Consider the following 19,017-nt stretch of genomic DNA (forward strand, 5'->3'; position numbering starts at 1 on the left):
CTGGTAAGAATAGCGGAGTCCCATTAGTGACCCGTACGTTTTTATCAACAATCCGGTAGTTTTGCACTCAGTATTGTTAATACTTACGTTTTATTCTAAAGTTATTCATTAATTGCATTTAAATTCTCTGTCTGCTATGGTGTGATTGGAATTCTTTATTTACTACAGAGGATACTAACAATGTTCCAATATTAGCTGCAAATCAGGACTTGGAAGGAAAAGAGGAAAGTAGTGAAATTAGAGTCATGTGGGAAGTGATATTCAGTTCACAGCTCCAGCAGTTTACTTAAGTCTCCAAATCCTAGAGATCGACAGCACAGAAAAAGACTGATTGATTGGCCTGTCGTGTTCTTGCTGATTAAAACAACCACCTAACTATTCTCGCTCCATTCTCCAACGTTTGGCTTAGAACCTTGTCACACTTGGTATTGCAAGTGCACATTGAAATAATACTTGTGAGGGTCCCTGTCTCTTCTCCCCCCACTGCCTTACTGACGTGAGTTCTGGATTCTCATCACCCTCTGGGTGAAAATGTCTTTCCTCACATCCTCTCTGAACCTTTGCCCCTTACTTTAAATCATGTTCCTTGGTCACTGATCCCTTCATCAAGGAAAAAGTTTCTTCCTGTCTATCCCATCTATTTTATACATCTGAATCATGTCTCCTCTCAATCGCCTCTCCAGTATGGATAAAAAGGAACCCAGTCTGTCCATTTGTCCTCATAACTGAAACTGTTCAAAGCAAGAAGCATCCTGGTAAACCCCTCTGTACCCTCTCCAGTGCTATGACATCTGACTATAACTTGGGTTCCAAAACTGCACACACTACACTAGCTGTGGCTAACTAATGTCTTATACAGTTTAAGTGTGGTGCTGGAAAAACACAGCAGGTCAGGCAGCATCTAAGGAGCAAGAGAGATGATGTTTCAGGCAAAAGCCCTTCATCAGGAATGAAGCTGTGAGCTGAAGGGGTGGTGAGATAAATGGGTAGGGGGTAGGGTTGGCGGGACTGGGGGGGGGGGGGGTGGGGAGCTGGAGAGGAGAGAAGGTAGCTGAGAGCGCAATAGGTGGATGGAGGTGGGGGGTAATAGTGATAGGTTGGAGTGGAGGGGGGAGCGGATAGGTGAGAAGGAAGATAGACAGGTGGGACAGGTCATGAGGGTGATGCTGAGCTGGAAGGTTGGTTCTGGGATGAGGTGGGAGATGGGGAAATGAGGAAACTGTTGAAATCCACATTGGTGCCCTGGGATTAGAGGGTCCCGAGGCAGAAGATGAGGCATTCTTTCTCCAGGCATTGGGTGGTGAGGGAGTAGCGATGGGGGAGGCCCAGGACCTGCATGTCCTCAGTGGAGTGAGAGGGGGAGTTGAAGTGTTTGGTCATCGGGCAGTGACATTATGATCCCAACAGTTCATCAACTTCACCAACACATTCCGATCTTAAATTCACCTAGGCCATCTTTGACACCTCCCTCCCCTTCCTGGACCCCTCCATCTCCATCAACAGTGATCGACTCAACACTCGCATCTTCTACAAACCCACCAACTCCCACAGCTACCTGGATTACACCACCTCCCACCCTGCTTCCTCGAAAAATGCTATTCCTAATTCCTCCGCCTCTGCCGTATCTGCTCCCAGGAGGACCAATTCCACCACAGAACGCACCCAGATGGCCACCTCCTTTAAAGACTGCAATTTGCCCTCCAGTGCACCTCATCCATTCCTGCACCTCCCACTCTTGAACTCCACCACTCCACTACTCCAAATGCAACAAGGACAGGAAACTGCCGCCCGCACCCCCCCCACCCAGGTTCTTGCACCCCCTTCCATCCCACCAACCTCCGCGTACATCGCATCAACCTCCGCAATTTCGGCCACCTACAAATGGACCCCGCCACCAGAGATAAATTTCCCTCCCCATCCCTATTTGCTTTCTGTAAAGACCGTTCCCTCCATGAATCCCTTGTCAGGTCCATGCCCCCCACCACCCCCACCTTCCCAGCCACTGCAGAAGTTGCAAAATATGCACCCTCACCACCTCTCTCACCTCCGTCCAGGGTCCCAAAGGAGCTTTCCACGTCCATCAGTGTTTCACCTGCATTTCCACACATGTCATTTGCTGTATCCGTTGCTCCTGATGCAGACTCCCTCTACATTAGGGAGACAGGATGTCTACTCACAGAGAACATCTCTGGGACACCCGCACCAACTGACCCCACTGCCCTGTGGCCGAACACTTCAACTCCCCCCTCCGTCAACGATGTGCAGGTCCTGGGCCACCTCCATTGCCACCCCTTAACACTCGATACCTGGAGGAAGGATGCCTCATCTTCCGCCTCGGGACCCTCCAACAAAATGGTGTCAATGTGGATTTCACCATTTTCCTCATTTCCCTTCCTCCCACATTATCCCAGATCCAACCTTCCAACTCTGTACCGTCCTCATGACCTGTCCCATCTGTCCATCTTCCTTCCCACCGATCTGCTGCACCCTCCCCTCTGACCTATCACCATTACCCCGACCTCCATCCACCTTTCGTATTCTCAGCTACCTTCCCCCCCCCCCCCCACCCCAGTCCCATCCACCACCCCCCTACCCCCCTCTCATTTATCTCACCACCACCTTGGCTCCCGGCCTCATTTGTGATGAAGGGTTTTTGCCTGAAATATCGACTGTCCAGCTCCTCAGATGCTGCCTGACCTCCTGTGCTTTTCTAGCGTCACGCTCTCAATTCTAAGCTCCGGCATCTGCAGTCCTCACTTTCACTACTTATACAGTTCCAGCTTAACCTCCCAGCTCTTAAACTCTCTGTCTTGGTTAATAAAGGCAAGTACACCATATGCCACTTTAATCACTTTCTCCACCTGTCCTGATTCCTTAAGGACCAGTAGAGATGCACCCCAAGGTCGCTCTGATCCTTAGTCTTCCCAAGGTCTAGTCATTACCATAAAATCATAGAATCCTTGCAGTCTGAAAGCAGACCATTCAGCCCATTGAGTCCACACTGTCCCTCTGAAGAGCATCCCACCCAAACCCATCTCCCTATCCTATCCCTGTAACCCTGCATTTCCCATGGCCAGTCCATCTAACCTGCGCCTCTTTGGACTGTGGAAGGAAACCGGAGCACCCGGAGGAGTCGCATGCAGACATGGAGAATGTGCAGACTGTATATCCTCACAATTTGTTTGACCTATCCAAATGCATCACCTTTCACTTATCCAGATTGAGTCCAGAAAGACTTGATCCTAGGATCTTAAAAGAGGTTGCTCATGACTTGGTAGACACGTGGGGGTTATCTAAAATTTCCTCGATTCAGGAAAGGTTCCATCTAACTGGACAGTAGCAAATATCTCCCTGATCAACTATTTGTAATGAATGAGTGAAGGTTGGGTACAGTGAGGGAGTAGGCCGGCAGTAAGTGGGTAAGACTTAGCGTGGGACAGAGGTTGAATCCAAGGGAAGTTGTTGGTGATTCAGGGGTGTCAGGAGAGATCAATGGGGAGTCTGGGGTCAGGTTGGAAGGGGTCGGGTTATGTCCAAGGACATTAGGTGTGGCACTCAGACGTTTGGGGGATAGGGTCAACTGAGGTTGAGTAGTTGTGCCTGGGGGGGAAGGGATTGTATACGTAGGTGAACTCTCAGTTGATTTGGGAACCTTTACAGTGGCTTCAAGATGCTGAGTCACTGTCCATTGTTAAGACTTCTCAGACAATTCCCACAGAGACAACTGTGTCAGGACCTCCAAAAGTTCACAATGTGTAATTTCTATATACATGCTGCCTAGTTTTATACTGTTTAATCAATAAAATTGGAAGCTTAGGAACATAATGTACCTCATTGTCAGCTTGTTATGTAAATTTTTTAAAGTTGCATATAATTCGGTGTGTGCATGGATTGGCTAGTTTCTGAATGTTGACATTTAATAGTCCAGCAGGGAAGGGGTTAGCACTTGTATAATTTTAGTCATTAACTACACACCCTTGATAAAAGCAAAAATTAATTTAGTATGTCACAAAATTAAGCTTTTATTTGCAAAAAGTTTTGATTTCCAGAGTTGGTTAATTTTCATGTCAAAATAAATGGTACAACACCAGTGTGATTTAAGGAATAACTCCAGAGTAGGTCCATTTAATTATTGGAGAGAAATTAGTCTGAATCAGCTGTCCAGAGGGACTGGTGTTCATCATCTGGTAAATGATTCATGTGTCCAACTGAGTATGATCTTTAAGATTTGATCTTTAAATCAAATCCTCAACATGGCAGCATGTCTCATAAGCGCATTAATTCTCCAATGAAACTTCAGGTCTTCTAGGAGTAGCTATTTCTGAGTAAATTGTTGCATATATAAATATTAATGCTGATGCTCCTTAACCTAAAAAGTTGTAAGTTTAGTAGCCGTTAAATTTGCCATGTTTCAATTAGGTTTAAATGTTAGTAGCTCAATAAGTAGAGATATAGGTGGACACCTCCCTCCTGTAAGATGCATTCACTGTGCCATGTGCAGACTAAAGGACACATGGTTCCTCGACAGCTGCATATGCAAGATCCACCAAGAGGTGGAACAGTTTCAGCTTGAACAGCAATTTGTGGTTGTGTAGTTTATCTGCTAGAGCATTTTTCAAGAAGTCACCTCACCGCTTCAGTGAGAGATCAGGAATCTGTAACCATAAATCAGTTAAAGATCAGGCAAATAGTGGTGCTCTGAGTGAATCGTGTTCTTTAACCAGTATCCAGTTCTGAAAATTGAGGCTTTGATTCCACCAGGGTTTTACAATCTGAGCCAAAACCGTGGTGGGCAAATGGGAAAAGGTCCGGAAATGGTACTGATAGCGAAAGGACTTCCAGTTACTCTGAAAGTAGCAAGGTGTTTCGACTTAACCAGGATGCTGTGACCTTCCAAGTTGTAAAACTTTGTGATGGTGATACTAATGACATAAGTAGAAAGATGATGGTGCAGGTTAAAATAATGATTTTATTCATTCATGGGAGTAGGACATCACTGGCTGGGTCAGCATGTCTTGCCCATGCCTGATGGTTAAGAGTCAACCAGATTGCTCTGACTCTGGAGTCACATGTACTCCAGACCAGGTGAAGATGGCAGTTTCCTTAAAGGGCATTAGTGAACCAGATGGGGTTTTCTGACGATTGACAATGTATTATTTGTAAGATTCTCAATTTCTGATTTTTGTCGTGTTCAAATTAACTGTGTCAGGACCTCCAAACGTTCCCAATATATAATTCCTATATACATAGTTTTATGCTGTTTAATCAATAAAATTGGAATCTTAGGAACATAATGTACCTCATTGTCAGCTTGTTATGTAAGTTTTTAAAAGTGGCATTGCCATGGCAGGATTTGAAGCTGGGTCCCCTGCACATTACCTGGGTCTCTAGATTAACAGCCTAGTGATAATGCTATTAGGCCATCATCTCCCCTGTTAAAGTTATTAAAAACTAATCTCAGGATTGCTAATGTCACTCAAATGAGTTCAAAAAGAGCTGAATGTATGAGTGGGGAGATGAGCATTCCTGCAGAATGTTCAATGGGACTGGGTTTAGAGGTCACAAGGACAGGTTGCACCTTAACAGGGCAGTATCAGCACAGGGTTTGCTGGTACACGGGATTGGAACATATCAATGGTGGATTGGAAACAGCTACTTGAAGTTAAATTGGGCTAGGTGCAGTGGGCGATATCAAAGGAGAGGAAAAAAAAGGTTCAGTGCAGAAGGTGCCACACTGAGCAGGTGTGAAGCTTCCAAACTGAGATCTTTTACTTCCCCACCTCACACTCCCTCCCTCTCTGTCCCTTCCCTCTCTCTCTTTCCCCCCCCCCCCCACTCCCACTTCCCTCTTGCTCATGCTCTCTCTTCACTCGCTCGCGATGCCCCTCCCCCCATGTCGAACAGCATACCGTGTAGGATGTAATGGGAAAGGCAAAGTGCCACTTCCTCAAAGCATATCTGAGCTTTGAAGCTGCCGGGCTTTAATTAAACAGGAAATTAACATGCCCGACAAATATTTTATAAATGCACCAAGTTAGAGGGTAACTAAGGAAAGCTGGGTGGCAGGATGTGCTGTCATAGATACAGCCAGCATAGATGCAAAGGTACCTCGGTACAAAATCTTAGGTGTAAATGTTAGGTTGTACATTTCAGAGGTAAAAACAGGAAGGTAGATTGCTATATGAATAGCTGGAAATTGAGGGAGGTGTACACCAGTTGCTGGAAGTGCAGGTGCAGAAGGCAAACTATATAGTGAGAGGATTCGAGTACAGGAGCAAGGCTTCATCCTGAATGCCTTTTCCAGTGCTCCCACCTTGCACTGCAGTCTTCCTCTGCCCCCCCCCTCCTCCTCTTTTGTACCCCTCTGCTTTCTATCGCCACAAGGCCATCCCTTCAGCTGCTTGGACCCTATTGTCTGGAATCTCTCTCTTACACCGAGATAATAGAGGTTATTTCCTCCTAAAACCCACCTATTTGACCTTTGCCCTCATTTAGTTGTTTTTTTTCCCTCTATTTCACCAATGTAAAGAAGGTTAGTTTCACTAAGATGGTGGAGGAATTATATCAGGAGGAAGGCTAAGCAGATTGGCACTCCTACTTAGAGAGTTTAGAAGAATGCGAGGTGATCCCATTGAAACATGTCAGATTCTTAAAGGTCATGACAAAGTGCACACTGAGGAGGGTGTTTCCCCTCATGGGACAGTGTAGGACCAGAGGGCACAGTCTCAGAATAAAGGGGCACCACTTTAAGACTGGGATGGCGATCACTGAAAATGTGGGTTTGGAACAACTGAGCAGTGTAGAAGAGGGGCTAAAAAGGCTGGCACCACACCAGGTAGACAAGTCGCCAGGTCTGGAGGCGTGCATCCTAGATTGCTGAGAAAGGTAAGGGAGCAAATCGCAGAGCCATTGGCAGATATGTTCCAGGCCCCTCTGAATGTAGGAGTAGCCCCAGGGGACTGGAGGATTGCAAATGTGGCACTGTTGTTTAAGAATGGGACAAAGTCAAGGGAATCAAGGGTTATGGGGAACGGGCAGGAATATGGACATGAGGAATGTTGGATCAGCCATGAATTGTTGTTCCTATTTCTTTTTGTCTGAGCACTGTTAACCCAGAAATGTCTGAAGTAAATGGCAGCTGTTAGACTTTCTAATCTGTGTAGTTCACAACTTCTATATTTGCTGTATGAATTAATTATGCTGATATTTATTTTCTCTTGCTCTCTGAACATTTCTGGCTTCTGGTGTCTTCTAAAATCTTTGCTTTGTTAGGAAGCTCTTGTGAAAAGCTTATGTATGAGCAGACAATCTGAGCTGATATACCTGAAAATGCTGCATTCCATTAGGTATTGATAACATATCTCTGGGCGTTCTGTCAATGTCTGAAAAAGTTTTGACTGGAAAACATGAAATGGTCCAAACACGTTGGGCGTTTTATTTGTATGAAAGAAATTATAATTACAGATGAGAGACATCACCATTTTTTTAACCTTCGGAACTGAGGCATCATTAAAACTTTACTAACTTTTTCTGAATTAGGTCCAGCTAAGAAAAAGAAACCGAAGCTGCTGAACAAGTTTGATAAGATGATTAAGGCCGAATTGGATGCTGCTGAAAAGCTGCGCAAAAAGGTGGGCTGTAAATTCTCTACTTTATCTCCAAATGACCAAGTTACTGTGACTGGAAATGAGCAGCTATTTTAACACCAGTTGACATACAGAAACATAGAAAATAGGAATAGGCCATCTGACCCTATGAGCTTGCTGTGTCCTGAAGAAGGGTCACATGACCTGAATGTTGACTGATTTCTCTCCACAGATGCTGCCAGACCTGCTGAGCTTTTCCAGAAATTTGTTTTTATAACCCAGTCTAGGATGGCTTGTCCTCCAGTTAGTTCTTCAGTGTATTGACCCAGAAAACCATTTCATACACACTTCAGTAATTCCTCATCCATGCCATTGTTACTGATTTAACTCAGCTAGTCAGTTGGCAGACTAAAATCACCTGTAAATACAGCTGTGTCTGTATTGCTTGCATATCTAATTGTCTCATTAATGTCTTACCCAACATTGCCATTATAGGAGTCTATATACAAACCCCACTCTCATTTTCTGCCCTTTTGTGTTTCTAAGCTCTACCCCCACAGATTCCACTTCACTGGAGTGGTTATCATTTCTCACTATTGCGTTAATGTCCTCTTTTACCAGCAATGCTGCTCCACTTCTGTTGCTTCTTTGTCCTTCTCAAAGATGTATACCCCTGGAAATTCATTTCCCATGCCTAGAATCCCTGCAGCCACGTCTCCATAATCCCAACTATATCATACCTGTTCACATTACTAATTCATCCCCTTTATTGTGAATTGTCTGTGCATTAAAACAAAGCACCTTGAGCCTTGCTGCCTTAATATTTTTGGTTCTGTCACATTAGTTAGCACTGTGACTTCAATTCTCTGCCTCCCACTTTCCTTCTGATTCTGATGCTCTGGACATTATGCTATAGAAATTTGTATGCAATATTTTTCTTCATGAGAGTGCAGCTCATTTTTTGGGGTCTTTATTTTTCTACTGTTTTGGGTAAGTCAGCTAGAATGTAAATCTATTTGTAATACCAAATTGGAAAAATATCTGAAATTAAAGAAGTGACGCCTTAACCACGCCCCTAAATGAAATCTGAACCTTTGGGTGCCAATTAAACCAGGCTACCTGTGACATTTTCTGTTTCTTGGTGATTGTGCAGATTGCAGCAATTGCGTCTTAAAGTAGAGTAGAGCAACTTTTTGTTGCTTTAACTGCTGTCTGAAAGTAGTGTCTTATGTAAATTACCACGTTTGCTTTAAACTCTAAATCGATGACACAGTTTGTGATTCATGACACAGTGCCAGTTCTGTAAGTGCTCACTAGCAGTTGTTGTTAAAGTCCATACCTGACGGGCCATATGACCTAGCAGTGGACAACAGAATGAATAACAACCTTTTGTTTCAAAAGTTAGAATGTACTGGGCCAGATCAAAGCCATCTTGAGCTTCCCATTATGAATCAAAGTTTGTTACCTCTCGATGTCTCTCTTCCAATCCAAATATGGAGGGGGACCATTTGCTCACACTGTTTGCACTTTGAGTGTAATTTTGAAGAACATTGGTCCAGAAAACCCTAACCACCTTTTGATACATCAGAGAACATTCATTCATTGATTCATTAATAAAATGGCTTTCCCAATTCATCAACATTTTAACATTTTTGTTAAGTGATTGGTGGAGAATGCAGTTTTGGCCACCTAACTCAAACCTTGCTGAAATGTAGTTATCCAATGGGATTGTCCAATTCCTGGATCAATTTCAGAGCCCATCCTAAAGTTCACCAGATCAGGTGATGGTTTTGTATGCGATTAATGAGAAGTAAATTGCCTGGACTGGAGAATTTTTGTAATGGAGAGAGATTGGACAGGCTGGGGTCGTTCTCCTTGGAGCAGAGGAGATTGAGAGGGGGGCACGATTGAGATGTGTAACATTATGAATGGTGTAGACAGGAAGAAATTTCTCCCCTTGATGTAAGAACCAATGACCATGGGGCATAGTCTTGAGGTAAGGGGCAATAGGTGTAGAGGAGATTTGAGGTTGGACGGAATTTGGAATTCACTGCCTACAAGGGTGATGAGAGAGAAACTCTTAACATGGACTTATTTCACTGGAGCATAGGAGGTTGAGAGGTGACCTGATGAAGTAATGAGAGGTATAGATAGAGTTGGTGGTAGTTGCCTTTTCCCTGAGATGGGGAAATTCCAAGACTATGGGACGCATTTTTTGAGGAGAGAGATTTTAAAAAGACATGAGGCAAATATTTTACACAGAGGGTGGTGGTTCACGTGTGGAATGAACTTTCTGAAGAACTGGTGGATGTGGGTACAACTGTAACATTTAAAACTCATTTGGGTGGCTGTATGCATAGGCAAGGTTTGGAGAAATATGGGTCAGGAGCAGGCAGGTGGGACTAGTTTAGTTTGGGATTATGGTCAGCATGGACTGGTTGGACCGAAGGGTCTGTTTCCGTGCTGCACGACTCCATATTTAAGTCAAGACACAAAATGTAATAGGGTAAGTGTCTGAAAATGGGATTTGATTAGTTAGGTGGGGGTTTTTGACTGGTACAGACCCAACAGGCCCAAGGGCCTTTCCCCTCTGCTATAGTGTTAGAAGGAGTGTCTGACAAATTAATACTGTTCAATCAGGAAAGGTAAAAGAAGCGATCTTGTATACGTTCATAGTCAATGATGTGGAAAAGGTAAATTCAGAATATTACTTTCCAGTATATTGTGAAAGCATGACAAAGAAAGACACAGGTTAATATCAGTTTAAAGTCAAGTTAGGCTGATATCAGGAAATTCTTCCCTTATCAATATGTGAACTGGATTCACAGAATCATTTATGAACCAATTAGGTGGTTCAGTGAAAGCTGTAAGATGATTCCAGATAAATGAATGAAGATGCTTGGAATTGCCTTGAGCCATAATTTTGGTAATCCTTTTAGCGGCATATTATTGAATGCTTATAAAAATCCAATATGGATACAGACGGTGGTCTTTGTGTGAAATGAACTACCAGAGGAAGTAGTGGATGTAGGTATAGTTTCAACATTTCAAGACATTTGTATAGCTACATGAATATGGACGGTTTAGAGGATTATGGGTCAATTGCAGGCAAATGGGACTAGTTTAGTTTGGGGAAATGGTTGGCATGGATGAGTTGCACTGAAGGATCTGTTTCCACGCCGTATGACTCTATAACTACAGATAGCAAGATTTAGCAAGTTTGAGTAATGTGACTTTATTTAAACTTGTTGTGGAATAACTTGTATATATTGCTGTGGAATTCACAAAATATTTTCTTTCCACTAATATTAAACGTCCTCTCCCTTCCCCTTAGGGTAAATCTGAAGCAGCGCTCCAGGCATTTAATGAAATTCTGAAGAGCTATCCCCACAGTCCTCGAGCTAAATATGGGAAAGCCCAGGCAAGTAGAATATCTGTTACAAGTTCATTCGATGGCTCTTATTTGTTTTATTTTTATTTTAATGTCGAAAAATGACCAAGGGGTGTGTTCTATTTTAATCTCTCACCATTACCATGGGATAGATGTTTTCCCTGTTTTTCTTTCCCCCTCTTATGTAGCTGACAATGGGGTATGATTCCATGAGCATGCCTTTCTATAATACCTCTCCAAAGTAGTTTATTCCTCCTGTAAGCCTAGAAGATGGTGCTAGCAGGCAAGTACATTGAGGGGAGTGTGCATCCTCCCTAACCTGTCTTGAACCGATTCCCCACATGTATAGTTCCAGAATGGTAATTGAGACAAGTCATGTTCCTTTTCGTAACTAAGTACATAAGTTGATTGAGTATGGTAATCGGTGAAAAACCTTTCTCGGAGGGACCTCACTTCCATTACAGGTACAAAGAACTATGTTTATGTTCAATGTCTGAATTACTGTGACATTTTGCCAACTATCTGTAGCCCTGTCATTGTTTTCGGGGGTTGGGGGGGTAGTGGATGGAAGTGGGCACAACACAGAAGCTGTCTAGGGTTGAGTTGCCTTTTTGGAGCAATAAATGGGCAGAGAGGATTTTGTTTTAAAGAAAACAATATAAGAAAGGCCGTGTTATTGGGGACTGGTACCACCGGGTGGGAGAGCGGGCTGTCACACAAGAATAGAGTGTTGCAGTGAGATATCACTGTCCAGTGATGCTATGGGGTACTGCCAGTATGATTTGCAATTGCCTGTCAATCATGGGCGTGTGACTGTGCTGCCATTTGTATGTGTTTACTTTCCCCCAGCAATACGATGCTACTCTCCATGACAAAAACATGGGTCAGAAATCATCAAATTATTCCATCATTTACTGACTTAGCTTTTAAGAACTAATTATCATGAAATGAAAGTGGGACAGGACATGTGTATGCTGTTGCTGACATCATTGTGATGGGAATGTGGTGATATCAGGAGAGCTTTCACAGCCAAATTCTGCAGCTTATCACAGCTAGCTGCCTCTGCACCTGTCATTTCTCAGCCCGTGTAATGTTCAGACTAATCACTCTCAATATAAAAATGGACTGGTAAAGATTGGCATGAGTGACACCAGTAGCATGAATTTGATTCCTGCATCAGCTGAGGTGACCACGAAGGGCTCTCCATCTCAACGTCTCCCCTCGCCTGGAGCACGGTGACCCTCCGGTTAAACCACCATTGGTCGTCTCTCTATCTCTTTCTGTCTCTCATGAGAGAGCAGCCCGTGGTCCACTAGTGCCTTTACCTTTTCTGCTAGACATCTGTTGTGTTATGCTATCAGGTGTGGGTTCAGTTCCCATACTTGCTGAGGTTACCATGAAGGACTCTCATCCTCAACCTCTCCTCTTGCCTGAGGTGTGGTGACCCTCAGGTTAAACCACAACCAGTCACCTCTCTCGAACAGTGCCCTATGGTCCTCTGGGACTGTGATGATGTTACCTTTTTACTTTACCTCGATACTTGATCATTAACTCTCATAATGGGAAATGAAAGTCACAATTGGTCAAAGTATTTTCAACAAAGATTTTATCGTTAAGAGACTCTTTTATCTCACATTGTGGACTGCTATCTGAATTGACAGCATGAAAGCATTCTGAAAGGTTGCTGTGTATTGATGGAACTTGCAATGGACTAAGAACTGTACTGTTTAGGTTTTAATACTTTGCAATTTCTTTCAGTCTGAAGATGATTTGGCAGAAAAATTGCGAAGCAATGAAATACTTCAGAGAGCAATAAATACCTATGGAGAAGTGGCTGACATGCCGAATCCACCTGCAGACCTGGTGAAGTTAGCAATAAAACGACAAGCAAACAGACAGCAGTTTCTAGGTGAGAAATGACATTATAAACCTTGAATAGCATATTGAAAGTTATAACTAATTTTTGTCAAACCTCAGATTATGAAGTTCAGGTTTTTTTGATTTTCCAATTTCAAATCATAAGTCAAATTGCCAGCTCAATATTCACTTTTCCTCTAGCAGTGCAGTTGGGTTACAGAAAAACAAAAGCTCAAACGAGAAAGGAGATTAGTAGGGCCAGCAGAGTAACTCCAGTTAGAATTTATTTATTGTTTTGTTAACATCTAGAATAAGTCAATAAAATGTCTGGAGTTATCCCCTAGGCACATAAAGGCCAGCACTCCATTTGCTGCTTTAATTACCTGCTGCACCTGCATGCTAACCTCTTGTGATAAATGTGCAAGAACAGGAATACATCCAGATCTCTCCATGCAACTGCACTTTGTTCTTTACTGGCATTTAATGTTTTTTTTCTAATCTTCCTCCAGAAGTAGACAACCTTAAAATAGTCCCATCTGTAATGTTTTTGCCCACTCCCCATCTATGCAGACCCATATCAACGCAGGCTATGTCCTCCTCACAGCTTGCTCTCCCTTTTACTGAGTTTAGCATAGTGTTTGAAATGCAAAACAGCCATGAAGACTTCTTGAGGATGAAGTCGGGCTTGACTGTTGTAAAGAGGGCAGAATTGTTAATAGGTGATGTTCAAATAAGAAATTGGTAAGCTATAAAACCAGCTGCAACCCCTAAAGGGGAAGCACTCCAATTGTCTCAATAAACCCTGGCTAAGTGAAGAGACAGGCAACAACATTCATCTCAAAGATAAAAGCATACAGAAATACCGAGTAACACTGGGGTGAATGAGGATGTTGCAGAGAGCAGCAAAAGATGAAAAATCCAATAGGAAGGGCTACAAGCAGGAAATATCTTTTAATGAATTGCAAAAGATTTTAACAACAGCAACTTGATTTTTTTTACAACAGTGTTAGGAAATAGAGCCTGTCAGAATTAATGTGAACCCCCTCAAACTGTTAATGCTGATATTGTCAATGAAATTGAGGTGAGCGTGCTGAGTTTAAAGTGAGTCAGCACTTACAAAGAAGAAGGTATCCTTACACATTCTTCAGAAACTAATATCAAATCATGGTCAGGAGCTCCCCAAAATGAGCGCAAGCCCTTGTTCCACTCTGCAATGAGATGATGGCTGGTCAAAGCCCTAACTCCATCAACCTGCCTTAGCTCTGTATTGCTTCACAATTCTGTTAAACATAACAGTCTCTGATTTAAAATTAACAATTGATCTAGCATCAGTTGCAATTTTCAGAAGAGATTTCCCAGGTTAGTTCATAAGAAACAGGAGCAGGCTTGTTCAGTCCCTTGACCCTGTTCCAATATTCATTGGGCTCATGGCTGATCCGATGTTCTTCACAACTACGTTCCAGCCTTTTCCCCGTAACTCTTAATTCCCTGATTGCTCTCAAATCTTTCCATCTAGCCTTAAGTATACACAAGGGCTTTGTCCCCACTGCTCTCTATGGTAGGAATCTTTCTCCTCCTCAGTCTTAAATTGGTGCCCTTTTATTCTGGGACTATGCCCTCTGGTCCCAGACTCTCCCATGAGGGGAAACACACTCTCAGCATTTAACTCGTCAAACCCCTTAGGAATCCTGTGTGTTTCAGTGAGATCACCTTTCATTCTTCTAAGCTCTAATAGTAGAGCTCCAACCTGTTTAGCCTTTATTCATTAGATAATCTCTCCAGACTGGGGATCATCCGAGGGAACCTTCTCTGAACTGCCTTCAATGCAATCTTTCCTTAAATAAAGGGAACTAAAACTGTTCACAATACTCCAGATATGGTCTCACTCGCACCTTGTGCTGTTCCAATACAACTTCCCTGCTTTTACACTCCAACCTTGGAATATGAGCCACCATACCATTAGTTCTGCCACCCCTTCCTAATTTCATCCCTGAAGTGTCTGGCTGTAAGTTTTAGACCAATCCCCTAGACATCCCAAAGAGCAGAACTATATTTTCATATTAATAGTCACCTGCTAACCTTCTGAATTCCAGGAATACAAATCAGGTTTTTGTAATCTGACTTTATAAATTAACTCTTGAAGTTTAGCTTTCAGTCTAGTGCCTCTATACTGCACTCTGACCAACACATTCTTCCCCCAGCACCCAGGACTGAGCACCGTATTTCCGGTAGTTCCTGCTCACACTTGCAGTCCTCATCTTTCTATTCCATACTTCCATATGTAAACAGCAGCATTCTACTTAACTTTCTGCCTGTTTTCTGCACCTGTTTATGACATTTAATGATATGTATCTGCAGGGTTCCCAATTCCCTTGGATCTCCCATTTTCAGTATTGGGAAGGTAGAGAATTTAAAGACCAATAAATAGAAGACATTTTACTGTAGGACAAACTGCTTTGCAAATTTTCGCAAGGTTTTTATAACAAAGAACCCACCACATGCCAGGCACCAGTCCTGTCTCTGTTGTTGGTCACATTCCTTTGGATTGCTGCCATCAGTAAGGAACCGGTGAAAACCATTTCATCACAGTCAGCTGGTGAAACTTTTATTTTCTTTTTTATGCTGCTTTTACTGCCTTAAGCAGAGCAGAAGACTAAATGTGATGTGTAAAGGGCAATTAAAGACAAATATTCCAAAGATATGAAAATGACAAGTACACATGACACGAGTGAAATAAGGTCAGTTGTTTCTTAGAACTTCTGAACTGACTGTTCTTTGACTCCTGTCTATAACCCAACATTTAAGGAGCTGTGTCTCCAGTCACAGAGCTGTGATATGTCTATTTGATTTTCTGTATGTATTGCAGGCCACATCAAACGTTCCGTGGTGACCTTACAGAAGTTGGTAGATCGTTACCCGGATGATGTCGCAATTAAGAATGAGCTTGGAGTAGGTTACCTCTTGTTGGGAGACAATGATAATGCCAAGAATGTCTATGAAGAGGTAAGTTGTAAGAGAAATGGAATTGTATATTGCTTTTCCATTCTTGACTTTCACATTTAAAAATAATATATTCTGATGACTATGTACTTCCTAATGCTGTATTTGTAAATTGAATTTTCCATCATGGAACTGAACCGTGTGGATTATGAATAATGCATTCTTAATCAGTGCTAAATTAGCTGATTTAATGGGTTATTGCTGTGAACACTAGCTCAGCAGCCGTAAATTAGAAACCAATCAAATTAGCCTGGCATCCTTCTCTAGATTGCTTCTCAGTCACTTTTGCTGGTTAGTTTGTGCATATGGATGGTGGGAGAATGTAGAATCAAGTTCAACTGATCATTGTGCTAGAATTCATTGAGTAGCTCAAGCATAAAGGCATATGATCATTTGGACAACAAACAAGAGGGTTAGAATTAGAATTCTATTTTATTGTCATGTGTCTTCAAGTATAGAAGTACACGAGTAAGTGAAAAGTGTACAATATCACCATTCCCAGCCCCATCTTTGCTACAAAGGTACTCGGGTACAAAACCTTACGTACAAAGTAGAAAATGCATGATACTCTGTGTTAGCATGAGTTATCAGCTTCAGGAAGGGAACAGTGAGCAGTGCAAATACCATAATTCCTAAAGTCCCCTCATCCCTTTGCAGATGCACAGAAATGTTAATAGGTATTAAGAAGATGAAAGAAAATTTAAAGAGCAGTTCAGTGTCAATCCAATCATGGTTTTTTCAGGTTGTTCAAATGTTATTTATCTTCTTTATTGCCATTTAAATTCAGTATTGAATTTAGTGTTGATAGCCATAAGAATGTTATTCAGACACACTGAACTGGATTTCCACCTTTGAGTCACAAGATTGCTGTGATGTTGTGGATTGCTGCTTGTTGACACTGTTCATCCAGAGAAATTGGATCTGCTGTCGGATGAGCTAATGCCAAGGTTGCCGAGTTAAAAAGGCCAATTTCTATTATTTGAGACAGTGTCGTAGTCTGGAGATGAGGCCCCCTCAACAATCAAGCAGTACTCATCTTCCACTCCAATTCCCCCTCTACTCCTCAACCCCCTCAACACATACCACCCCCCGACACCACCCCCCCCTCCCAAAGTATTCGGTCTAAGTGTCATTCACAGAACTGTACAGTTTCACTGACCCCTGCAGCACCCTACACCTCTCTAATATTCGCGATAAACCACATCCAAGCTCTATAATAACATTTGCCAGTCTTGAATATCAGATAAAATAAACAAACATGACTTGAATAGTCTCATAAAGACCATTCCAACGTCCCCCACCTTAAGAGCTAAAATCTAACAAAAAGAATCAAGCTCATGTTACCGTGAACAGTGTGGTGCCCTCCAGAACGTTTCACACCGTCTGACTGATGTCTACTTGCCTGATGAATTTATAGCTCATTCAGAGGGTTGCTATAATGAATGATTACATATTTTAAGCAAGAGGGTCATAAACCAGGACAAAAAAAACATAAATAGAGATTTTAGTTTATATTTAAATTGTTTAATTTGAAGCCAGATTTTATGATGCACAAGTATAAATGGGAGATTTTGTAAGGAGCTGTGCTTCCAATCATAGGCCTTTTCTCCAGTCAGTGTTGCTACAGCCAATCAGAAATAAGTGCAAGAAGTAACTACCTGTACTTGAAGAAACAATGAGCTGCCCAAGGACCAGCGCTTGCAGTGTCCCTGAGTTCAGAGGCTGGAGAGTTGAAATTTTTCCTCATCTCGGTCTTAAGTTGGTGCCCCTTTATTTTAGACTATGCTGCCTGGTCCTTGACTCTCCCATGACGGGAAACATCTTGTCAGCATTTATCCTGTCAAGTCTCAAGAATCGTCTATGCTTCAGTGAGATCACCTTACTCTTCAAAAGTCCAATGAGTAGAATCCCGACCTGTTCAGCTTTTGTTCATAAGACAGTCTGTCCATAACAAGAATCATCCAAGTGAACCTTCTTTTAACTGCTTCCAATGAAATAATATTTGAATTTGAATTGAATTTATTGTCACATGTACCGAGGCACAGTGAAAAGCTTTGTCTTGCGAGCAATACAGGCAGATCAGTTAAGTAACATAGATAAGTAAATATTAGGTAAATGGCAGCAAAAGCAAAAACACAGGTACAGGTGAATGTTAAGAGTTTGAGAGTCCATTCAGTATTCTAATAACAGTAGGGTAGAAACTGTTTCGAAACCGGCTGATGCGTGTGTTCAGGCTTCTGTACCTTCTCCCTTATGGTAGAAGTTGGAGAAAAACATTGCCAGGGTGGGATGGATCTTTGAGAATGCTGGTGGCCTTCCCTTGACAGTGGGCCTGGTAGATGGATTCTATAGATGGGAGGTTGGTCTTTGTGATTGTCCGAGCCGAGTTCACCACTCTCTGTAACTGACTCCGATCTTGAATGGCACAGTTGCCATACCAGGTAGTGATACATCCAGACAATACTCTTGATGGCACACCTATAAAAGTTGGCAAGGGTATTTGCTGTCATGCCAAATTTCCTCAGCTGCCTGAAGAAGAAGCGACGTTGTTGGGCCTTTGTAAACAGTGTGCCCACGTGAAAAGTCCAAGAAAGCTTGTTGTGGATGACCACTCCCAGGAGCTTGACACTCTTCACTGTTAATGTGTAGGGGGAGCATGAGTAACATCACGCCAAAAGTCAGTAATGAGTTCCTTGGTTTTGCCGGCATTGAGAGCTAAGTTGTTCTCAGTGTGCCATTTTTCCAGGTCTTCCACCTCTGTTTTGTCGCCATCTGAGATTCGACCTACAATGGTGGTGTCATCAGTGAACTTGTAAATGGCATTAGTCTGGTATTTGGTGATGCAGTCATGGGTATACAGTGAGTACAGTAGGGGGCTGAGTGCGCACCCCTGGGGGGCTCCAGTGTTGAGTGTGAGTGAGAATGAAATATTGTCCCCAATCTTCACTGATAGTTTCCTGACCCACAGAACACACAGGATCCAGTTGCAGAGAGTGGGGCTTAGTCAGAGATCACTAGGTTTAGTAATCAGTCTCGAGGGGCGAATAGTGTTGAAGACTGAATTGGAGTCAGAGTAGGATTCTTACATAGCTGTTTTTGGTGTCAGGATGTTCTGGGGAGGAGCCATTCCTTAAATTACTGCAGATGTGGTCTCTCCAGCACCTTATACAGTTGCAGTGTGAC

General features: G+C 42.7%; 1 protein-coding gene across 16 annotated transcripts in view; it reads left to right on the plus strand.

The window, feature by feature from the left end:
- unm_hu7910 (un-named hu7910) overlaps positions 1-19,017 on the plus strand; it is a 230,793-nt gene that overhangs the window by 178,737 nt on the left and 33,039 nt on the right. For all 16 annotated transcript variants that reach the window (XM_072571569.1, XM_072571572.1, XM_072571573.1 and 13 more), the window contains 4 exons: positions 7,540-7,631; positions 10,921-11,007; positions 12,736-12,886; positions 15,701-15,837. In XM_072571569.1, the coding sequence (XP_072427670.1) occupies positions 7,540-7,631; positions 10,921-11,007; positions 12,736-12,886; positions 15,701-15,837 (467 nt within the window). The remainder of the gene's footprint in view (positions 1-7,539; positions 7,632-10,920; positions 11,008-12,735; positions 12,887-15,700; positions 15,838-19,017) is intronic.

This window comes from Chiloscyllium punctatum, chromosome 5 (genome assembly GCF_047496795.1).
Source record: "Chiloscyllium punctatum isolate Juve2018m chromosome 5, sChiPun1.3, whole genome shotgun sequence".
Classification (NCBI taxonomy): Eukaryota; Metazoa; Chordata; class Chondrichthyes; order Orectolobiformes; family Hemiscylliidae; genus Chiloscyllium; species Chiloscyllium punctatum.